This window comes from Helianthus annuus, chromosome 16, assembly GCF_002127325.2.
Source record: "Helianthus annuus cultivar XRQ/B chromosome 16, HanXRQr2.0-SUNRISE, whole genome shotgun sequence".
Taxonomy (NCBI): domain Eukaryota; kingdom Viridiplantae; phylum Streptophyta; class Magnoliopsida; order Asterales; family Asteraceae; genus Helianthus; species Helianthus annuus.
Genome location: NC_035448.2, coordinates 206,558,303 through 206,581,965, shown reverse-complemented (window position 1 = coordinate 206,581,965; position 23,663 = coordinate 206,558,303). Strand labels below are relative to the sequence as shown.

General features: G+C 37.7%; 3 protein-coding genes across 8 annotated transcripts; 2 read left to right on the top strand and 1 right to left on the bottom strand.

Moving 5' to 3' along the window:
* The first annotated feature begins 4,372 nt into the window (after positions 1–4,372).
* On the top strand, positions 4,373–7,485 carry LOC110922564. The gene is made up of 7 exons (XM_022166850.2): positions 4,373–4,529; positions 4,608–4,866; positions 4,933–5,098; positions 5,179–5,223; positions 5,767–5,935; positions 6,015–6,373; positions 6,930–7,485. Exons 1-7 carry the CDS (start codon positions 4,437–4,439, stop codon positions 7,126–7,128), a joined length of 1,290 nt encoding a protein of 429 aa, XP_022022542.1. The 5' UTR covers positions 4,373–4,436; the 3' UTR covers positions 7,129–7,485.
* Positions 7,486–9,721: 2,236 nt separating this feature from the next.
* On the top strand, positions 9,722–13,565 carry LOC110921347. Its single transcript, XM_022165662.2, has 7 exons — positions 9,722–9,871; positions 9,955–10,028; positions 10,108–10,191; positions 10,273–10,368; positions 10,430–10,469; positions 11,725–13,208; positions 13,280–13,565. The coding sequence occupies exons 2-7, from the start codon at positions 9,961–9,963 to the stop codon at positions 13,302–13,304; spliced, it is 1,797 nt and encodes a 598-aa protein (XP_022021354.1). The 5' UTR covers positions 9,722–9,871; positions 9,955–9,960; the 3' UTR covers positions 13,305–13,565.
* Positions 13,566–15,766: 2,201 nt separating this feature from the next.
* LOC110921497 (COP1-interacting protein 7) lies at positions 15,767–22,957 on the bottom strand. Of its 6 annotated transcripts, none has more exons than XM_022165829.2 (13): positions 22,763–22,957; positions 22,294–22,473; positions 22,014–22,125; positions 21,498–21,537; positions 21,365–21,423; positions 21,229–21,278; positions 20,990–21,142; positions 20,756–20,904; positions 19,518–20,677; positions 18,164–18,937; positions 17,259–17,526; positions 17,137–17,184; positions 15,767–16,060 (listed from the first exon to the last, which is right to left on the bottom strand). In XM_022165829.2, the coding sequence occupies exons 1-13, from the start codon at positions 22,819–22,821 to the stop codon at positions 15,993–15,995; spliced, it is 3,120 nt and encodes a 1,039-aa protein (XP_022021521.1). In that variant the 5' UTR covers positions 22,822–22,957; the 3' UTR covers positions 15,767–15,992. The 6 variants fall into 6 exon arrangements, with proteins under 6 accessions (XP_022021521.1, XP_022021520.1, XP_035841017.1 ...); XM_022165828.2 differs by having other exon boundaries at positions 22,294–22,476; positions 22,763–22,952; XM_035985124.1 differs by having other exon boundaries at positions 15,767–16,057; positions 22,294–22,476; positions 22,763–22,952.
* Between the last annotated feature and the right edge of the window lie 706 nt (positions 22,958–23,663).

Genomic DNA, 23,663 nt, shown 5'->3' with positions numbered 1-23,663 from the left:
TAAAAACATACAAGGAGGGTCATGAACTAAGATCAATACAAGAATAAAAAACATCTACACTATGAGAAATCATCAAGAGATGTGGGGATTTTATGTTGGACAACCCAAGTTAGTCAACAATCACACCTTTATCAAGCTTGAAGCTTGAACATTACTTGTGGGTCAAAAACCCTAATCAAAACATAAAGCATTTGAGGATTAACCTCTGATTTTGCATGTCTCAGCCCTGTTTTTAAGCTTAACTAACCATGGAAGAGGTTATAAGCATAAGGACGTGGGTTTGAGTGAGTTAAACTCAAGTTTGCACAAGTATAAACAATGTTTAGTAAAGATAAATGAAAACAATGAACTTTGGAGCCTATTTGCCGGAGTTCCAAGGACTTATTCTCTGTGAAATACCCATGGAATCGAAGCTAAGGTCAAGCCAAGCGTTCTGGAAAAAGAGTGAGCTAAAACGGATGAGAAATGAAGAAGTTATGCTCACTTTAGTGGAGCTTGATGTTTCTGCTCGAACCTGCACTTTCAGCTACGAACTTGGGTGTTTTAGAGAGTGTTGAGAGTGTTTCTAAAGTGTAAAATACTTGGGAGGCCTTGGGTGTTTATAAGGAAGTGATTAGGGTTGGTTTTGGGGGGATAGTTAATGCTAAAACTCGGTTTAAACTCAAGAAAACACTCAAATCCCGCTCAAAATCGCGAAGGAAATGAGCAGACTGATCTGGGAGTTTTCAAGTGGCCGGCGTAGCCCCAAGCATAAGCTTACGCGGCCGGTATGAAGGTGTGACCTGAAGTTTGATAAAATTGCAGCTAGGCCCCTCTAGTTTGTCATTTTAGTGTTTTTAGGTGATTTAATGGCCATTTTCGCCATTTAAGCATAGTTTAAGGCCAAATAAAGTACGAGGAACATAGTCAAAGTATAATTAAGTTTATGAAGGTCGTATTTAAGTTTCGTTTATGATCAGAACACGTTTTATGCATAAGTTTCACATAATTGCAAGTGTAGCACATAGTTTCCAAGAATTACGAATAAGCATCAATTGTTTCACAAAATTGAATGTATGAGTATGTATAAAATACGTACAACATGATTTTAACAAAATACGAGTTTTATTTATGACCCAAGTCTCGGATTTTACAACGGTTACAAAGAAAGAACGATTACAAGACTACGAAGTTTCCAAAAATAGATTTACAAGCAATGGTTTCTAAATATAGGAAGTATGAAAACGCAGGGCGTTAAACACAACATATTTAAGGCATATTAACTTGTGAAAATTGTCACTCGATCGGATTGTAGTCAGATCGGGTGGCAATCCGTTTGTATTTGAACATGTTTGAAAATTGTCTAAGTGTTGAGGTCTAAACATCACATAGTCGAGTGGCAATCCGATCGGGTGACAATCCGATCAGACAGCAATTCGTTCAATGTTCAAGCCTTTAAGGTTGAGATAAAAGTTAAGTGTGGGACCCAAGGTGCAAGCCGATCGGGTGGCAACCCGATCCAGTGACAATCTGATCGGATCACAGTCCGATCAGGCGACACTCCGTCCTGGTTGACATGATCATCTTTCTCTTGGTTGTTTTTGATGGTTTGCAGATTTTCTCAAGACGTTGTGACCACACGCTAAGCAACAGAACCTCGCCAAGACCCTTGTGACCCGATCGGACAGGAATCACCCAAATCCGACCCGTTCATAGATCTGTGACGGTTGTTCATGCTTAACCCGAAATCGATTCTCTCGTTGGTAGAACTCAGATCTTGAACCAACACATCACCAAGAAGGAGTAAAAGGTTAGGACAAGGTCCGGTTCTATCGGTTTTGAGTGCATTGAGTGTAAAAGAGTTGAAAGAAAGTTGAAAACCATCTTTAAATCCTTTTTCACCATGAATATGTTCAGATCTATGCAAGATCTTTGTTTATTTGTGTGGAAATCGTTCAGATCTAAGTTGTTCTTGGTGGATTGAAGCCAAAACATGAATTTCATAAGAACACCATGATGACATCATCCTAGAACACCTCAAATCTAGTGATTTCACGGTTAAAAGTTAAGATTCAAAAGATAGAAAGGTGTAGGAGTACGTGTAGATCAAGAAAGTACAAGATTTAGGTTGAATACTTACAAGAATCGCGGGAAATCTGAAGAAAAGTGGGTAAGAAGCGCTGGTCGGACGAGAGAGTGCAGAAAAGGTAAGTTTGTGATGTTGACAGGGGTATTTATAGGGTTTCCATAAAAGGAAAGGGGGGAGAAGGTTGGTCGATCGAGTGGCAGCCCGGTCGGGTGGTAGCTCGATCGAGTGGCACCTTGATCGGGTGGCAGCTCGGTCGGCTGGCCACTCGATTCGAGTGCACGGCGCGATGAGTTTTGCGATTTCGATTCACGTGTCGAGCGTTGCGATGCGATGCGTTGGAGTTTCTTATTCAAATTACTTTTAATCCCAACTACTATATCGACAAACAATCATCCTAATTTCACTTGCATTTAGCGTTTGCGATTCAATTGCGATTGCGTTTCGTTTGCGTGTCGATTAACCACCACAACATAAACATAAATAAACATGCACAAGTAACACATAAGAGGCACACACACGTAAAGCAATATCTAGAACACATAATTCGAGTTACGAGCGCGATTGCGATAAGCGATAAACATCGATAAATAGCGATAAAACCTCGATTATTAATAAATACTCCACATAATACAACTACCATAAATAATTAAATAGACTAACTACGAGTCAAAGAAGTCAAAACAGGAATTGAGCAAGGAGTGACAGATCGCAATTAGCAATCTTTTTTTCCTTTGACTTCAATCTTGACTTTGACTTTGACTTTCGAAACATGGGGTGTTACACGCTATATATGTTAAGTTCGGCTAGCTAAGTTAATTGCATGAAGCAAAGTATGGATCTAACATGAACCTAAGTATGACAAGTAGCATGTATACGGATTGAGCATAAAAAGCATGTTTAAGTGTGTCCTTGAGCCCTAACTCAGTTAATTTTTTGTAGTTAAATCTAACCAAATGGACCCCACATGAGGGTATTTTGGTCATTTTACTCTCATGTGGGGTCCATTTGGTCAGATTTAACCGAGTTAGGGCTAAAGGACATAACTTGCAAGGGTTTGCAAACATTGAGTACGTTTTTCTGTAATTATTAAAGACATGGACACAGTTTACAATAAGTAACATACATAAAGGACGATTTTTTAATTTACTCATCTAATAATAATATATGATTCGTCCACCACACAATAGAATAAGCTTAACGACAATTTAATTTCGGTCATTAGCATTCTACTCTGCTCAACTAGCTAGTTATTTCCTTATTATTCGTTTTCGCTCCATTTGCACCAGGACATGACAAAACACAAAATAATATAATACAACACTAAAAACTAAAAAAAAAAACAAATAAAAACTATACAAAAATTATACATTTTACACGGGTCAAATATGTGTATTTTACCATATGTCAAACTTAAAGACTAAGTTGCACTTTACGTCCTTTATGTTTGAACGTTCTTTTAGAGGTGTCCTTTAAGTACCAAAATTACATTGTCTATCCTTTAAGTTACACATATCATCAGGCAGTGTCCCTTAACTACCAAAACTCCACATTTCAGTTAAACATCATTACAAAAGCTGGAACACAAAATACACAACTACGGATAGCAATGTGGCAGGTTTGGGATTAGTTTTTTTTTTTGCGGGTTAGGGACGGGTTTGGGATTTGATGATATATCCGTTTACCTAACCCGATTGCCGGATAAAGTGTACGTGTTTATTCGACTGTATATTAGATATAATTTCTTATATTTTTTAAATATGTATATGTATGATATATATCCGTTATTGACATATACTATTTTTGTTATCTATACATTTGAATAGAACCCCGATGGATTTTGGGACAAACTTATCTAATTAGGTTTGGGGTTGGGATTATCTAAACGCATCCCATTGCCATCGATGTTTAACTAAAAATGTGAAATTTTGGTAGTTAAAAAAGACTTCCTGATGATATATGTAACTCAAAGAACAACCAGTGTAATTTCGGTAGTTAAAGGACACCCCCTGGAAGAATATTCAAACATAAAGGACATAAAGTGCAATTTAGTCTTTAGGTTATAAACGAATTGACAATAATGTCCTCACGTGACTTGCACATAGGAGAATTTAACAAGAAAATCTAACCGGGTTAGGAGGCAAGGACACCGTCTCATGATATGTGTTAACTTAAAGTACAACTGTTCCAAAGAATGTTTAAAGATAAAGGATGTAAAATGCAATTTAGGCTTAGAAAAATGTGCGGTTAATTGAAAATGAAATGCCCCTAAAGAGGGAAAGTGAAAAGTTAGGGAATTGATTGACAGAATCGTCATCTCCGTTATATATGTTCAGTCAAATAGAATAGAATAGAAGCGGAAAAGGGGTGAATGAAGATGACGGCTAACAATGAAGAAGAAGAAGAGTCTCTGATGGCCTTACTCGACCATCTCCGAACCCGAGTGGCCTACTACAAGTCCAAGGTCCTTCTCCTCCAAATTTCACATAACATTCATTACTTTCTTTTCTCTCATTAACTAACTTCAATCTGTTCTATGCAGCTTGATAAATCTGAGAAGAAGTTGGAGGAGACGCGAACTAAGTTGGCCCACATTCGAAGTTCTAAAGCCCCCCGTGTTTTAGCAATCGAGAGTGGCGAAGAAGAAGAAGGCTGTGATTTTCAGCCCAAACCACACTACCAAGAAGAAGAAGAAGAAGAAGAAGAAGATTGTAAAATTATTAACACGAAGCGGAAACCACTGCTTGTTATCCCCGCCGTATCTCCCTTTCCTGCGAAGAAGAAGAAGATCCAGAAAACTGGTAACACTTGCATTCTAATACTTGTTTGGAGGATTAATAATAGTAATAAGAATAATAATGTTACAGAGTGGTCAGAGAGTGGTGATTTTAGGTTGATTGAGATGGTATCTAGCTCTTCCTCACCTTGTAAGGTTAGTTGTGAAACATCCACCACAATGCTTAATAGTCAGCACAAGAGAAAGCTCAGAACTCTTGTTCTCAGTCCCACTAATCATCACCAATTTCTCACCAGGTACCCTTTACTTTACTTTACTTTTAATTAAAACTATTCTCTCTTTTTTTTTTTTTTAATTTTAGCTTTGCCTTTTGCAGTGCTTTGGATGGTTTTGTAAATGTGTGGCAAATCCAGGACAGAGGGTATGTTTGTTTATTACTCTTGATCATTAATATACGCATACGCCCCGATTGCGGTATGGGCATATAATGTATATATGTGTGGGCCATCCGGGGGCAAAAGTGAAAGTGCACGAATTTTAACGTTATTTTACTAACTTCGTGAAAATAGCGTTAAAAGCTGAGGACGGTTAATTTTGCATCATGTGGTGGCTGAGAGACAAAAGGGTACATTCACTAATCGGTCTTTGTCCCGAGAGTGCTGAGTGTTATGTGCCTTATGTCCAAGGCTTGATGCAAAACTACTATTGAGCCGGGGGTTTCACAGGAAGCAGCCTCTCTATTTCTACGGGGTAGAGGTAAGGTTGTCTACATCTTACCCTCCTCAGACCCTACATTTGCTTTGCTATTGGTGGGATTAACCGAGTATGATGATGATCATTAATATACACACTACATTACCTTTTGTTGTCTATATTTTCAACCATTTATTATAATCCATCTAACAATGGTAACTAATTAATGGTTTGAGATTTAAACCTCAATCACTTATTTGAGATGGATCAGGTCACATGCTACTCTTGTTAGTTCGATCAACGCTTTATCCCCTAAACAAAGGAGATGGCCCGAAGATATCGCTTGGCATCCAAATGGAGGCAGCCTTGTATCTGTCTACAACGCTGACAGTGGGGACTCTCAGCTAGCAATCTTAAACCTTAACGATAAGGAAAAACAAGTAAGTAAACCAGCCAACTTTCGTCTTTAGTTGTTTCTTCTATCCCATTTTCCAGTTGTTATGTTAATGTCGTCAACAGGTAGTTTTCTTGGAAGATAAACCGCATGTGAAGGGTGTGATCAACAATGTAATGTTCATGCCATGGGCTGCGGATGATTGTTTCGCTACTTGTGGAAATGATCATGCTGTTGTTCTTTGGACTGCGAAACGTACCCTGTGGAAACCGCAAGTGCTGCACACAAATTTGCATTCTTCGGCTGTGATGGGAGTAGCGGGTATGCAACAAAAACGTATGGTGATTTCTGTTGGTGCTGATAAGAAGATCATTGGGTTCGATTTACAGTCTGAGATAGCTGATTATAACCATCGGCTTGAAAGCAAGTGCATGAGTGTTGTACCAAACCCTCGTGACTTGAATCTTTTTATGGTTCAGACCGGGTAGGCTAACCTAACCTAACCTAGTTATTTTTTTATCGAGTAATATGCCATTTTCGTCCCTAGGTTTGTTTTGTCGCATCTGGATCCAAAAGGATTGAAATCTTGTCAATTTCATCCGACTTGTTAACTCCGTCCATTTTTTTAACGACAAGTCAGGGATATTTTCGTCATTTAATCTTGCCATTTTGATATAAATAAACAAAAAAATGACGAAAATAAATGGATGGAGTTAACGACGGAAAAACAAACCTTTGGACGAAAGTCGCAAAAGTGGCCAAACCTTAGGGGACGAAAATGGCGTTTTACTCTCTTTTAATTTTATGAAAAAAGGAACGTTCCATCAAATGATAGTTCAATTTCTTTAGTGTCTAACTAAAGTCACTCACTTTTATAAATTTCAAATTAAGGGAGTTAAGTGGAACTTGGTTACATTTTAATTATTATTATTATTATTATTATTATTATTATTATTATTATAATTATAAATTATAAATACCAATAGTTTGTTATATAATTAACTTATAGTATTTGTGTTTTGTTATATTTTTGCATATAGTGCTCCACAAAGGCAGCTACGACTGTTTGACATGAGGCTGAAGGTGTCGCAAATGCATGAATTTGGGTGGAATCAAGAAAGCAGCACATCGCAATCGGCGTTGATAAATCAAGCTTGGTCTCCCGATGGTTTGTACATTACATCTGGTTCTGCAGACCCAGTGATCCACATTTTCGACATCAGATACAATGGTAGTTAACCCTCGCGGTCCATTAAAGCTCACCAAAAACGTGTTTTCAAAGCTGCTTGGCACCAGTCCTTACCTCTCCTCATTTCCATATCATCGGATCTCAATATCGGATTTCACACCATCACCTGATAACCAAAACATGCGGGTAGCGTTTGGTTGGGACATTTTGGATGCATAAACATGTTTAGGTTTTTGTACATGACATGGTAGTTGCATCCATATTTTGAATTTGATATGCAGTTGGTAATTGTAGATGCATATATGTACTTTCGTGAGTGGGCAAAAAAACGGTTATAACTCGAACCGAAACCAAAAAACTCACCCGTTTGGGTGGAACCAATTTTGGAACTTCTAGGTTTGAGACTAGTCCTACAAATTTGAGGGTCTTTGTATATGTACCACCAAAAAGTTATTGACACCTTGTATATGGATTGTATACGGCATGTGTACAATCACATCACATGACAAAGGCTAACATGTATATAAGGAGGGATAAGCTCGGTACCTGTACCGAATATACCTATCCCTATAATTTCTAAAATTGGGTATCGGTACCAAAAATGTTCGGTGCCGTATGGTACTGCTATGGTAAAAATTGGTAAAATACCGGTATTGTGTCGAACCGAACCGAAAGCACTGATCCTGAAAACGCTAAAAAGTTGGTACTGCATTTTTTTGGGTACTGGTAAGGGCACAGAAATGCTCATCCCAACTCGTATACGGTGATATATTTGTGCAACCAAACACACTATAAAATTCTCTTGCTAGTATATACAGTCAAGGGGTGGGTATCTAGCCCAAGCCCAAACAAAACAGAACCAAATTTGCGTGGACATAATGCAAGCACTGTTGTTTCTTTCTTGGATCGATAAACACTTAGGGGAGGGGGGTGGTTCACTAGTGATAGATTCTATCACTCCCATTATCCAATCAAGTCATGTCATGTGTATAACCAATATTCTATCACTAGTGATAGAAATATAGGGGGGTGGTATCACTAGTGATGGAATTCTATCACTCCCAAAATTTTAAAAATATTTACTCTCACAAACAACACGTGTCCAGAGCATCATCAATGCAATTGGTGAAGTTGGTCAACAGGACATGCAATGGGTCCAGAGCATCATCAATGCAACAGGTGTCAACATGCAACAGGACATGCATCACCAAATTTGTTGAAGTTCAACGTGTGAACTTTTTAACGAGTTATAAGTTTAACGCGTGAAGGGAGTGGAGGCGGCGGTGTGCTAACGCGTGATAGAGTTTATCACGATAAAATAACGTGCCACCCCGTGTGGCCTTACACTTATTTTCTCTTCCTATTCTAGAAATTTTAAGTGGTTTTGAACCCAATAGAGGATTTCCCAAGATTTACACTTTTATGTGGCATTCAATGACTTGGAACTTTTTTTTTAGAGCATTCATATTGAATATATGATATCTCCATCTATAAATTTAAGCTAAAAAGTACATTTTTCTTTAAATTTTTATTAACTTATTTTATTATCGAACTGTAGGTTAAAGTAAGCAAGTCGCAACGTTATATTCGAAATTTTATAAACTAAAAAGTACATTTTCTTTAAATTTTTATTAACTTATTTTATTATCGAATTGTAGGTTAAAGTAAGCAAGTCGCAACGTTATATTCGAAATTTTATCAACTTGGAACAAAACTATGACATAACAAGGATGAACTTGGTAGCAGCGAGTATCAAGAATCCAAAAAAACGGGTACCGGTACTGAAAATACATGGTACTGTGCGGTTCAGTATCGGTACTAGTACAGACCAGTATTTGAAAGTAAAAACTGGTACCTAAAACGCCAAAAATCCGTCCCGAAAATGTTTCTATTTGGAAAATTCAATACCGTTATCCGATATCATTTGCTCATCCCTATCATATAACCAATAATAAGTTGTTTATTGCTTATGCGACACACATAAAATATATTATTTTGGCATGGTTACATAAGCAAATTATAAGGATTTTTATTTTTTTTAGATATTTTGTAATTAAATGTTTATTTCTGTAACAAATTATATGACAAAAAACACTCGTTGCAATCGAAATAATATTAATTTTGCTAATTTAAATAGTTATACAATTCTTAACCAAGGAAAAAAAATTAAATAACACGTTAGCCATTGTCTTCTAGTCGATCTAAGACACTTGAAGTAACTCTTTCTTGTTCATCAACTTCATCATCATCATATTGAATTATTTTTTTAAGGTTAAAACAGATATATATTCAGAAACTATAGTATTTTTGTATTGAGTAAATTTCCATTTTAGTCCCTGAGTTTTTGTCCAAATAGTCATTTTAGTCCAAATAGTTTTTTTTTTTTCTCCTCTGGGTGCTTGACTTTTCTTTTTTCTTGCCATTTTGATCGCATTGCCTAACTTAGTCTAAAAACCGGGTTATAATCAGGGTATTTTTGGCATTAAATTATTATGAGGTTTAAACATTATGTTGTAAATTAGCCTTGGTTATCACTACACAACACTTATGCGAAAAATACTTCTTGTTATAACCAGACTTTTAGATTGAGTTAGGCAATGCGAAAAATACTCCTTGGAACACAAACCCCCCACTTAGGGATTTTGTAAGATTTGAATTTAAAATAACATTTAGCGTTGAGTTGGAAGTTGAACAAAAAAGAGGCCTTCTTCATCAGTCACAAGCAAGCAAGCAAGCAAGCCCTACCATCATCATCTCAGTCGGTCGCTGTAATTTTTCAATCTTTGACTACAGGTAGGTATTCATAATTTCTATCTTGTGATTGTTATAGTTAGCCCTAAACTAACCGTAGTTTTGTTTGTTTGTTATTGTGGAAGATTGAGATGGAATTTGTCGATGAAGATGACAAATCTTTAGTGGAACTGCTCATAGCTCAGGATAATCAACTTGGGTTTGTATCACTTGTTTTTTTAAATAAAATAAAATAAAATAAATCTTGTTTATTTACTTGTTTGTTGTTGAGATTAAAGTGAGAAGAAATCTGCTGAGGAAGATTGCAAAGCTTTGTTGGAACAAGTCAATGCTCAGGAGAAGGAACTTAGGAATAAGAGAAGGTTTCTTTGTTTGTTTTTATTTTGCTTACTAAAACAAGTTAGTTGTAAATCCTTCCTTATCACTTTCCCTAACCTAACAAGGTGGTTGCTTGGATTAACAACATTTGAAGACCAAGAAGCCGATGATGATGATGATACGGATGAAGATGTGAAAACATCTAATGCTGAATTCGAAAGGTATGCTGTAGATATTTTCCTAAAAGCAGACTCGATTATGATGTATTTTTGTGGTATGCAGGCGGCACCCCGTACCTGAATCCCTGCTTAGGGAAGATGATGTGAGTGCTAGCTAGCTAACCTTCTTCTTATTATTTGTTTCACCAATGATTTATTCAGCCTTTTGTTTCTGCGTAAACACAAAAATCACTAGCCAAGACAGAACTAGCTTTTATCAATCTTCCAGTTAGTACCCACCCATTTAAATAAGTAATTATGAACCGAACAAGGGCTGGCTCACTAGACTATTATTATTAAGTGAACCATCTGATTTTATCAGATTAGATTAGAATTTATATATATATATGTATGTAGGGTGGGGGTTCTAGAGTTAACACTAGTGCATTTGCAAACTCAGTGAACAAATACGTGTATGGCTATGATTTCATCATCAAATCCTGGCCATTAATTTACACACATGTATGGCCAGGATTAGTTCACTCAGTTCGCAAATACACTAGTGTTCACTCTTGAACCTAATCCTATGTATGTATGTATGTATATGGAAAGTACATAAAAGGTAAAACTTTTGATGGTTGGAGCGAGTAGTTGAGTACACATGATCATTTTCATCGTCATGCTATATAAACTTTATTCATCATCCGTGCTTATATGTGATATATATATATGTATGTATGTATGTATAATATAGGAGATGGATCAAATGAAAACTAGCTTGAGTTGTGAGAACCTGCTAGTCGCGAGAACCCTACTTCCAAAGGTTTTTTGAAAAATAAATTTTGACGAACTTTTTTTCTGAAACTTTTTTAAAAAAAAAGTAAAGAGTAAATTACGATTTGGGCCCTTGTGGTTATATCACTTTTACCCTTTAGCCCAAAAATGAATCTTTTAACATCTGAACCCCCAACGTCTTTTTTCTAACCCTTTTGGCCCCTAAAAGTAAATGAATGGGGTTAGTGTTAGGGCCAAAAGGGTTAGAAAAAAAGACGTTGGGGGCTCAGATGTTAAAAGATTCATTTTTGGGCTTAAAGGGTAAAAAATGATATAACCACAGTGGCCAAAATCATAATTTACTCAAAAGTAAAAATCGTAGAGCACTTTTTATGGTGGTGTAAATCAGACTCAACGTTTTGGCTGCTGACATCAGCAGCTATTTACACCACCGATGTCTTAGTTAGATGTTAGTCTACCTTTGTGCAAAATTTGGTTGAAAAACTCACACGGGAAGTAGGGTTCTTGTGAGATCTCACAACTCAAAGGGGGTTCTCATTTGAAAGTGTTCCTATATCTATATATATATATTTGTGTTTGATACTTGAGTCCTCTTTCAGTTATGATTATAATTTTTGTTTACAGGTTTCGTACGAGGTTATAAAGTCTTCTCTTGAAAAGGGAATATGTAACAATAATAACAAATATCATATTAGTGAGGATGAGATGCAGCTTGTTAATTTACCTAGAGATGCGAGAGGTGTTTTGCAGCTAACTAAGGATATGACCAATCAAGGGCTAGATCGTTTTGTGGAGGCTCTAACCGACGGTTCAGTTGATTTCGCTAAAACCCGTTGGAAGATGACCCAGATGATCAAAGAACACCTCTCGTCTTCCTCGTTGAATAAACGCCAGACTCTAGAGCTATCCGAGAATCAACTTGCAGTGCTGAAGAATCCACATAATTACCGTTGGAGTAGCGAGTGCCGTTTTGTTCCCGCAGACTCTGATTCGTTGCGTGCGGCTGTTTATAAGATACTCGGTGCGCTTGAAGCGTTACCGACTCAAACTCTTTTTGCGATGCATAGGAAAATCAAAGGAATTAAACATTACATGCCTCAGTTAATACCGGTTAAAAAATCTGGGTGGGGACGAGACGCGTTGATCGAATGCTTGAGAAAGAAATCGTTGAAATTGCTTTCGAAACTTAATGAAGGGGATTCGTTACCGGAACCGTTGGCAAAAGCAATGGATGTTGCGGGCTTGAGTTTTAAGCTGATTCAAGGATGTGAGTTTGCGACCAACTTCGTAATACAGCCGTCGCCTGAAACGAATGCTTTGCAAAACGAGATCGCAAAATGTCTCAAACTGCTTGACGAGAGAGTGGAATTGCGGGTGTTGAAGGACATTCAACAAGCTTTAAATGCTTCCGGTGAGAACATAGCCGACAGGAGTTTACGAACGTTGGTAAGGAACGTGTTGACGGAGTTTCTTTGCGAGTGCGGTGACATGGAGATTGTTCCGGAATGCTTACGACACGTCCTTGCCATCATAAAGAAAAGTTGTGAAGCTTGTGTTCCTCACCCGGAGAAAATAAGTATAGAGGAAGACGTAGAATCTATTTTGAGCGTGAGTGCTTCTATGAAACAACTTGTGTGGGACTTGATTCCTCATTCGGAAGATGAAAAACTAGACCGAGAGTTTGCTGATGCGTACATGGAGGATCTAGAAGACAGTTACGACGACGAAGATGAAGATGATGATGAAGATGAAGACATTTCATCAGTGAGTACAGGGTACAGTAAATGTCACTTCTCACAACGTATGCATTTGATGCGACACCACTTGGTAAGGGTGAAAATTCCGCAACAAGAGGGCCATACTGACGACCGGAGGAGGAGGAGCACGTGTAAGAACAACCAGTACCTTGCTGTCCAAGCTGCTACTGATGAGGCGAGTATGGTAGCGTATCGTCTGATTGATCATATCTTGAATGATGATAGTGGAGCGGAGGAGGGAAAAAAGCGCAAAGCTACTAGCGAGGAGGAGGAGGACCTGGAAGACGATGGCTCTGGCTCTTTAGTTCTTAAGGCGGTTGAAGAACTATTACCTTCGTTTGCTAAAAAATGGTACTTGCATGTGTTGGTTATACTTTGAACATGAGATTACCATGCCTAATCTAAATTATGTGTGGTTGCAGTGAAGGACTAAAGAAGTCAAAGTGAAGAAGATAAAAAGTCAAAAGGTATAGCAGCAGCAGATTCTGAAATTTACACCTTTGTTTTCTCACTTGTAATTTCAACTACATTAGTACAGACTTACTTACTTACTTACTGGTTATGGATGTATGATTTCATCCGATTATACACAACAAACAAACAAACAAACAAACGTTAAGTAATAGAGGAGGGGTGGGGAGGGGATACTGCCTCATACCGCCCTCCCTCTTTTGTTAATATTATCAAGCGTCATAGATTGAATTGTTAGCCATTGGGTTAATAACAAGCTATCTTTGTATTACAAATTGCGGATTAAATAGGTAATGTTCTATGTTCCTAGCACCCTTTTATCAGTATGGATAGATAGATAGATAGATCAAAAGTAAAGAGTTGGAAAGATGCTAACATATAAAGACAAGGATTTATAGCTAGCAATATATCTTCCTCAACCGAGACTATCATCAAAATTATATATTTTATTGTATATGATTGAGCCCAGCCCGTATAGCAAGCCCAATAAGAAGAACCGGAACTATTCTAACATACATACATACATACATACATGATCAAGCAGAAATTGTGGAACCAAAAATTGGGCGTCTTGTGTTCCCCATCTCTCTTTATAATCTCATATCTTCCCATCCCTCTCTCTCTCTCTCTCTCTGTGTGTGTGTGTTCTTATATGTAACCATTACTGACAGATTTTCCACAATCAATATCAGTTAGCATTACCTAGTTTAGTTGTGAAATATCCATTCACTTTGGTATTATCTGGTGGAAAAGAATTTTTCTTGGATGTTTTCATGACACGCTTGAATAAATATAATTTTATATACCAAATAATAAAAAAATATATCTTTAAAAACCTTGTTTATTACACGTGTTAGAATAAATGTAATTCTATAGACCAAATAATAAAACAATATATCTTTAAAAATCTCGTTTATTACATGGGTTGAATAAATATGGTTTTATATATTAAATAATAAAAAGTTATATACATTTAAAAAAAAAGTTACATATCTTTAAGAACCCTGTATATTGTACGGGTTGAGTAAATTTAATTTTATATATTAAATAATAAAAAAAGTATTTTTAAGAATCTCATGTATTGTATGGGTTGAGCACATGTAATTTTATATACCAATCAATAAAAAGTTATATCTTGTTATATCTTTATAAACCCTATGTATTATACTATTTGAATAAATCTAATTTTATATACCACATAATAATAATAGAAATTGAAAGTAGGTTGCGATAGGAATCGGGAACGATGATTGTGGCTGTATTTAGGGGCTTTAGGCCGCTAACTATTGATGATTGGGTTGATGATTGTTGTGTTGTAAAAGTTGGAACTCAAAGCGAAATGGGTTTTGAAACTCGGCTTTTTTTTTGCTAAATGATATTTATTTTGGGCTCATTGAATGAAAAAACAGTTTGGTTTTGAAATAAACGTATTTGTTTGGGCCTAACACATATACCATATATAAAAACTTTCTAAAGACTTAGAGGCCCTTATTTTCTAGTGACTCTAGGCCTGTGTTTAGGTTGCGAAGTATATGGAGTCGACTTTACCATGTTTCCAAATTTATTTAAGAAATAAACACCAACAAATGGGTGAAAGAAATTTTAATAGGTAGGGCAATAGGATCAAAACAAAATTCAAGAAACTTCATAGGGAAAATAATAAAAAACGACCCACTAATATGACCATGACTTTCCAAAATTAAGCAAAAAGCTACCATCAGTCTTATCACTACCTTGACCCAAGACCAAGCAAATAAAAATAACGCTTAAGGAGTTAGAGAAAAAAATATTATACCTTTTAAGAAAAAGGTAATTTCTGTTTGTAAAAAAATAGTATTATCGACAATGGAATCTGCGGAAACATCAAGCCATGTTTGTGACAAAGCAAACTCCTCCACGCATGTCCACCTCTCGGCGTTCTTTGTTGCTTTCTACGGGGATGTAGCCGATTGGATTTTGGGTGCGGTTTGCGACATATGCAGAGTTTGTGGGAATTGTGACATTGTGGGTTTTGATAAGAGTAATGGCATTACCGGTCCATACTAACTCAAGCCCATTCGTAGCGTCTTCATCCACCGGTTGATGGTTTGCATAATACGAGTAGCTCAGATCAAATGTGTTTACGTTGTTGTTTGGGAACATGGTGAAAACATTGTATTTTGAGAGAAGAATTTGTAGTTTGAGAGGAGAGATGGTGAGGTAAGTTGGGCGCGTTATCACACCGAGGTGACAGAGGGTGTTTTCCCAAAATCACTCTCATGCATTACGTCCTAGTACCCAACACTTTTCTGATATAAGAAAAACCAAAAAAGAAACGTCTTTGTTCTAAAATTTGTAAACATATCTGCTATGTAAAAGTAATTTTAAAACTGGAATTTGTTCTGAAAATCAAGATTTTGGATAAAAGAGAATTAAATTAAAATGTGCTGTTAGAGTTATAATTAAAATTATAAAAGCATTGATTTAGCAAAGGTAAAGCAGACTTCTATTTAAGATGGTAAAGCCTTGAGTCCTTGACTTGGGTGCAAGGCATGTATTAAAGATCATAGTCCCTTATCCCGCAACCAAACCAATGAAAACGATTAGCCTAAAAATGATGTTTTAGAACAAAAGTTATCGATCAACCCAAACCCAGGTAGATAGATTTTGAATCCATCCGCATCTTCAGGATCCAGAACTGGTTGCTTTCTTTTCCCCACGAAACTGGAACGAGAATAAACGTCTTGAAGCTGCTGCAGTCAACCACAACACCTCTATAACATTAACAAACCAAGCCAAATGTTTATTTCTTTATTGTCTACTCTACTTTTGCACCATATTTTATTTAGAGTAAAATGCCATTTTCGTCCCTCCCTGAGGTTTGGTTAGTTTTGCGACTTTCGTCCAAAGGTTTGTAATAGCCAATCCATAACGGATCCGGTTGGACGGAGTGCCAAAATCCAAGTTCGTAGACCCGCGACCCGGCCCGAATGGAGCATGCATGGCTCAACCTAATTCTGTCATCTTCTCAAGACATGGCAATGCATGCCCCACGTCCACCATGTTTTAAATTAATGTTTCCATGCTTTATTTGTTTGTACCTTCAGCTTCCTAACTAGTGAGTTAGTTTTTAATTTTACTAGAAAATAGGTCGTGGGTTAGAGTAGGTGTAATTTCTTTTCTTTATGTATGAAACTTCCAAAGGAATGAAAAGACTGTGAGTTTTGGAATGATTTTTTTCTTGTGTTAATTATCTCATGTTCGTGGGTTAATTAATTCGTCTATGCTAGCTCAACCGTGGCACGTTGGGTGGTGAACTTAGACACGATTCTCTAACCGTAGTGGTGTATCTATATCTTCGGTTAGACGTCGCAGCTCCTACCGTTTCGTTTGGTGGTGAATCTGTTTCCAAACGAGCCGTAGAACTATCTTTTATTTTACCGTTTGATTTGAACCGGTGATCCGAGGGTCATACTCCTATCAATTTGTTTTTCCGCGCAACTGGATTCAAAAGGTTTGAAATCTTGCCATTTTCATCCCGCTAGTTAACTCCATCCATTTTTCTCAGTTAAGTCACAGGGGTATTTTCGTCTTCTTGTGTAACTTAAAGGGCAATTTAAGTTGATAAAAAAGATGGCAATACCCTTGACTTAACGGAGAAAAATGGATGGAGTTAACGAGCCGGATGAAAATGGCAAGATTTCAAACCTTTTGGATCCAGATGAGGAAAAACAAACCTTTGGAGGAAAGTCACAAAACTGGCCAAACCTTAGGGACGAAAATGGCATTTTACTCTTTTAGTCATTAAAAGTAGGGTAGAGTGACTCACACTTTTGAGCATGCTCATCAGCGGAGATTAAGGACTTCAAGGTATCAACTGTAAGATGAACAACATAAGATGATATTAGTAAGTAAAAGTAACAAAACCCAAAGGAACGGGGATGGATTTACCTTGAGGAGGAGGCGGCGGCGGCGGTTGAACTGACGGGGTTTTCTTTCCAAGTTTTATAAGTCGTCTAAATCCGCCTTTCGATTGCGGCTTTTCAGGGATCTTTTCCATCTTCAGGTTGCTAACATAGGCTGCAGTTCCATTTCCACCAAACGCCTGATGATGAGGCACTGCTTTCGCGTATTCTGAGTTCCTGGTAGATTGGTCTTCAAAAGATGATACGCGCGCATAAGGAGCTTCGTACTTTTTCCCAACTTCCTCCACACACACCTGATGAGAGAGATTCAAAGTAATCAATATTTTCCTCCATTTCTGTTTTGTTTTCCGCAACTATTCACTCACAAAATAATCAACTTTTTTCTACTTTACGAGAGCCTACATCTCGAATCGTAGGAATTTAACTATCTTGTTTTCTTTAATTGAGGTGATGCAATAGCCAACAAGAATACCCAACGACTGTAACAAGAACTCACCCAAATTCAACGATGTATCATGGAGCCTCAGGTTCAAAAAGATAAAAGAATGATAAAAGTGCACGGACGGTCCCTGTGGTATGTCCAAATTTTGGATATGGTCCTTAAGTATGAGAAAAGTACACAAGTAGTCCAAACTTATGCATGTTCGTAACACATATGGTCCCTGCTAGGGCTGCAAACGAACCACCGAACTTTCAGCAAACAGTTCGGCAGGAAGTTCGTTCCTTTAATAAATGAACGAACATGAACAGAGGTCACGTTCGTTCATTTATGTTCATGAACATTCGGTAACATGTTCATTTATTTCCAACCCAAACCTTGGACCATTGGTGTACTTTCTCATACTTAGGGACCAAATCCAAAGTTTGGACGGACATACCACAGGGACCATTCGTGTAAACGTACCTCAGAAGATTTATATGCAAACGTACCTCAGAAGATGTAGTAGGATGGACTGAAATGGTCCCCTTATCAACAGTTTCCTTAGGCACTTCATGAATGTTCACCCCTGTTCTATGATCACTGTTAGTTATTGATGACGGCTGCTTATTGTTATGTTCTTCAAGCATAACAACAGTCTTGTCAATAACAACAACAACAGGGCTGCTGTTGTCATTAGCAGCATCACTCAATCTGTTGTTTAAATTCAGTTTAGCAACTTCAGAAGTAGTTTCTTCTACAGAGGGCTTCACCTTCACCTTTGCCTTGCTTGGTTCAATAGGTTCAGAAATCTTTTTGGTCTCAGTTGACCCGTTGGACGGTTTTGGTCTCGGTTTCGAAACAGACTCTGCACTCTTTGTCTTAGTATGAGGAGTGCTAGTGGTGTTGTTGATCTTTCTAGGCTCGGATAGCCTTCTAATGCGAGTCATAGACGAAGAAGCCTTACTAACAGAAGTCAATTCTTTCTTTGTATCCGACATGGATGACAACGATCTAGTCATCCTATTCCCTGCGGCTGAATTTGTCGAAGGTTTTTTTGCATTGTTGATGGAAGGTCTTATTTTCGACCTTTGGAGAGGTGATGATGAGCCGGGCTCGGAATCCGTGAATTTGGTGGACCCACGCATGTGGGAGATCGGTGAAAGTTTAGATGTTGATGATGACAGTGATGGTAACTGTTTTTTGCTGGAATTCGTGGTCCTGGCATAAATTCTCTTTTGCCTCTCCATCTTTAACAATTCAAGTCTTTTTTGTTCGGCATCTTGCTGCAAAAAAAAAAAAAAAAAAAAAAAAAAAAAGATAAACTACGTACGCAATGATCAAGTACATTGATTTAGGGATGGGATTGGTACAGTACCCGTACCGGTACCGAAAATATTGGGTACTGAATACCGTACCATGGTACCGGTATTTCGATACAGTACCCAATTTGGTACCATTTTGTTTTTTTTTTCTCTCTTTTAAGCACTCATACGGGTACTAAATGGGTAAAACCAACACGGGTACCGATAAGGTAGAATCGGTACGAGTAGTAAGACAATACGGGTACCAAATAGGTAAAATCAATACGAGTACCATAATACTATAATACAAAAATAAAACATAATATGAAATTCATTCGTAATCAAATTCGGTACCAGTACCATTTTTACCTGTACCCGTACCGATACTAAAAGTACCAAATACCAAAATCAATAAAACTGGGTACCGATACATGTACCAAATAGCCAAAACCGGTATGGGTACGGGTATTTGGGAAAAAAATTCATTTCTACATTGATTCATCATTCCCTTCTGCTGGGAAAAGTAATAATAACTAGATAGAAATGAGCGACAATAGAGTACCTGTTCTTTCTTCATTTTCTGGAGCTCAGCTTTATAGGATCTTAGTTTGTCAGCACGTGCACGTGCCTCCTCTAGGGTACTTTTATTATTATTATTATTATTCACCTTCGATGGTCTTACCTTTCTTACCATACCCTGGTTCGGTTTCGAGAGTTGGTGCTTTTCTGCACTACTTTTTGATCCTTTCTTATCTTGCTTGCTTGTTTTATCATGTGAAGCCGAAGCCGCTAACTGCATTTCATAGTCTATAGCAGGATCGTACCCAATATTTTCATTTCCAACGTCTCGTTCAGGCATCAAGCTTAACGCATCAGGCTCATATTTAACATCTGGGGGCTTATTAGATTTGTTTTCCGGGAGGTCAAACAGTTTCAACCCTTTTGTAATATTGTAGTCGTTTACACCTGAAGTTGAGCGCAACGATACCATAACCGCTTCATCGTGCTGCAACCCGTTACTTTTGTCCAAATTGGCATTCTCCTCAAACCCGTTACTACTGTCTCTTACATTCATTTCTTCTCGTCTACCTACCGTAATAAAATCATCATCATTTGCACCCCTGTTGACAATCTTTCTTCCATTTGCATCATACATTTGCATATGCCGCCCTTCACCGTCGTCATTCTGTCTTGCATGAGCCGATAATGGATCATTTTCAGTTTTTTGGCGTCTTTTTGTTTTGGGATCCTTTTCCATTGCATACATATCTTCACGGTCACCTTCTTCAGCACTTTTAAGTAAACACGTTTGGAATGCGTCCCAGTGGCTGCCATCTGTTTCCTCTTTACAGTTACCTTTTCTCTTTGGGGATCTTAAGTTTCTTTTTTGTTGTTGTGTACGATCATGATCACCGGTGTCGGTATCGGAAGAAGCTGATTCTGAGGAAGTCTTGGTTTTCGAGTTAACGAAGTTGATGTTACGAATAACCACTCTACCTGATTTCTTTTTACCAGCACTTTTACGGTGTTCTGGGCTCTCTTCTTCAACGGGTGATGGAGACGGGTAATGTGGCGGTGGAGGATAAAATCCCGGATAATGTTGATAGTAGGGCATCGGGTATGCTTGATACACCGGTACGCGTACGTCACCTTGCGGTGAAGAATGCATACCCCATGGCGCGAAACCTGGATGCTGTCCTCCGTGATATTGTTGCTCACCGCCTCCAACGTAAAGACGAAAACAGTTAGCTGTTTATCAAACGAAAATGTATTAATAATGTGTTCATGTAAGAATTTTACCAGCAGCATTTGTATTGGTGCCTGCTGTTTCAGAATGCACGATTGCCGATGCAGTGCAATCTGACATTGCGTCTTCTGCTTCTATTTCAACCCATTGTCCGGATTCGTGTTTCTGCTTCCACAAATTCATGAACCTCAAGCAACCACTCCTGAATGTATGTATGTACACCGAAATTGTTAAAAAGAGATGACAGGTAGATATACAGAAACAAAAAAGAGTTTTGTTATGGTTACATGAGGCGTGATGCTCCAAAGCATTCAGCAAATGATAACAAATTTGCCACATTCTCGATTTCAAATCCAGCAGCGACAGCGCGTGCAAACGCCATCCCTTGTTCTTTCTTCAGCACTGTTTTACGTGTCTCCAGAACATTTATCAGCTGGGCTCTGAAAATACATACATAACAATACAACTATTGTAACAATTCTTACGATAAAAACAGAAGAAAATGTTAAGAAGGAAACACCAATACTTTGAATTTCTCTCCTTAGTGCTCGGACTGGGAAGCTCAGGCGCACCGGGCTGATAGAAGAAACGAATTAATAATGGATTATTATTATTATATTACACACTAGACAATAAGAATACTCTACTTGGTGATTTGTTACCGTGTATAGAACAATTGCCTTCTCCTCCTCATTAACGTCACCTGCCGCTGGTTTGTTTCCTGTGGAATGAATTGAATACCAAGAGATCAAAAACGACGAGAACTAAAAATGCCACATGGTCCAAGTCACCTACCTTCATTGCTTGATGCAGGCTTTATGTATTGGTCTTTTATCTGCCACGGTGAACACTTTGATTAAGAAAAAAAGTTCATGCATACACATACACATACGTACATAATACATACGTATATATATGTGTGTGTGTAGGGGAGGGTTATCCTGAGAATGCTAATATTGCGAAAACCATGAGAACGAATGAAAAAACCAATCAAGATCAGTGTTTTAGCACAACACAAACCTCATTATAATTAAAATACAACATTAGAAATAAAATTTACTCTTTAAATAATTCATCTATCCTCTCAAAATCACTCTTAATAAATTTTTTACACATGTGTAAATTTTCTTTATTTGCGAATACATGTGAACTTTAACGTGTAAATTTAATTTATAATATTTTATTCGAATAATGATGATAAGTGTAAAAAAATTGAATTTGAATTGTTTTTGACCAAGTTCTCGCAGTTTTTTCATTCGTTCTCGCAATATTTAGCGTTCTCCAAATAACCATCCCATAGATAACTCTCACCGAAATATCAGTGTTTCCTTGAATGGCAATTGCCTCTTCTATCTGTAAGATTTCAGATTCTATGGTGTAGACACGTTCCAGAATCTCGGGAGTGCTCACAAAGCGAACAAAACTACAAAGAAGAAATAGCTTCTTCGGCGTCAAAAGTTTAAAAAAATGGTAATTCCTCCCGTCCGTAAAGCTGATAGAATGAGGTAAAATGGCACAACTTCCAGCCATTTAAACCAAAAGGCAACATTTCAACACAAAGGATTCAAAAGCATGAACAACAATTGCAAACCTTTGGAGGGTAGACTTGGTAAACCATGTGGCATTACTTCCAGCTTGTGGTGCAAGCAATACCGAATATCCGCCTTGTGCAATCTGATCTTGAGCGGTCTTTAAGTGTGCAATAAAAGGGTTGAGCAAACCAGAAGCAATTTTCTCTTTCTTCCCATTTGCAATGATGTATAAATCACACCTGCTAAGTTTGCATTCAAAATTATCAACTCCAAACATCATTGTGTTACCATCTCGTCTGTGTTTTGTTTTGTTTTGTTTTTTAATTAATTAATTAATTAATTTTGTGGTGGTGGTGAAATCAACAACACATACAGATCGATAAAGAGATGAAAACGAGGAGCATATCTGTCTGTCTTCAATTCTGGGTTGTGAAGTTAAACTACTACTACTACTACTACTAAGTGTTTTCTTTCTAGGGTTCAGATAATGGAAATGCATGCCAATTAGTAAGTAACTGAAACAATTACCTTGTTCTTGTGGGGGTGAGTTGGAAGACGGCAGAATCCAGAAGACTTGTTGATTTCATGCCTCAAAAGCTTTTTGATCGGAGAAAGTAGTTTTATGATGAAATGGCTGCTGCTGCTGCAGCAGCTGCTGCTTTCAGGAGAGAGAAACACGGAGACATGTATGTATGTATTCCACAAAGTATCCAAAGTCGCCCCTTTCTATACCCAAATGTATTTTCTATTTTTATCACATTCCACATATATATGGCATGTTTCGTTTATTTAAGTTAAAAATGACTTTTTGTGAAAATCACTTATATTTGTAGCTTCTTAAGATTGCGGGGTATGGGGCGGGAGTTTGGGCGTGGCCCCTTTTTCGTGGGTTTGAAGCCGGGCGTGGGGCGGTCTGGCCAAGCTGACATGGCGGGCTCTAATTGGACAAACCAAAGAAGCCGTTGGGCTAGCCGTTGATTTAACTATCAATGGCTCAGATCTAGCGAAGCCCACCAAACCCCCGCCCCCAACCCCCGCCCCACCATACCCTGTTTAAATGTGGGTCGCCCCATGTCTGCCACCCCAAGCCACGTGTCAACAAATGCCCCAACCCCCGCCCCACCATACCCCGCAGTCTAAAAATAAGTTTTTAAAAAAGTGTTTGGATTTGGTTATGAGTTGGGAAAAGTCAATAAGTCAATGACTTGTTTTTTAAAAAGTGTTTGGTTTAACTTATTGGTGTAAAATGACTAAAAGTGTTTAAAAAGTTATAAAAAGTCACAACATCGTAACTTTTCAAAAAGTGACTTTTTCACCTATAGAAAAAGTCATTTTGAAAAGTCTTTTTGGGTTTGCCAAACACTAATCTTCTTATTAGCTTTTTGTAGAAGTCAATAAGTTATAAGTTAGAGTGGAAAAGCTTAGCCAA

What these genes read in the sequence shown, in the direction of transcription:
- LOC110922564 (XM_022166850.2), top strand. Translation starts at nt 4,437, where the DNA reads ATGAAGATGACGGCTAACAATGAAGAAGAAGAAGAGTCTCTGATGGCC. An exon ending in TGGCCTACTACAAGTCCAAG is followed by an intron (nt 4,530 to 4,607) that starts GTCCTTCTCCTC and finishes TGTTCTATGCAG; the next exon opens with CTTGATAAATCTGAGAAGAA. An exon ending in CATCACCAATTTCTCACCAG is followed by an intron (nt 5,099 to 5,178) that starts GTACCCTTTACT and finishes TGCCTTTTGCAG; the next exon opens with TGCTTTGGATGGTTTTGTAA.
- LOC110921497 (XM_022165828.2), bottom strand. Translation starts at nt 22,821, where the DNA reads ATGAAATCAACAAGTCTTCTGGATTCTGCCGTCTTCCAACTCACCCCC. An exon ending in CTCACCCCCACAAGAACAAG is followed by an intron (nt 22,477 to 22,762) that starts GTAATTGTTTCA and finishes ATGCAAACTTAG; the next exon opens with CAGGTGTGATTTATACATCA. An exon ending in GCCTGCATCAAGCAATGAAG is followed by an intron (nt 21,424 to 21,497) that starts GTAGGTGACTTG and finishes TTCATTCCACAG; the next exon opens with GAAACAAACCAGCGGCAGGT.
- LOC110921347 (XM_022165662.2), top strand. Translation starts at nt 9,961, where the DNA reads ATGGAATTTGTCGATGAAGATGACAAATCTTTAGTGGAACTGCTCATA. An exon ending in GAACTTAGGAATAAGAGAAG is followed by an intron (nt 10,192 to 10,272) that starts GTTTCTTTGTTT and finishes TAACCTAACAAG; the next exon opens with GTGGTTGCTTGGATTAACAA. An exon ending in CCTTCGTTTGCTAAAAAATG is followed by an intron (nt 13,209 to 13,279) that starts GTACTTGCATGT and finishes GTGTGGTTGCAG; the next exon opens with TGAAGGACTAAAGAAGTCAA.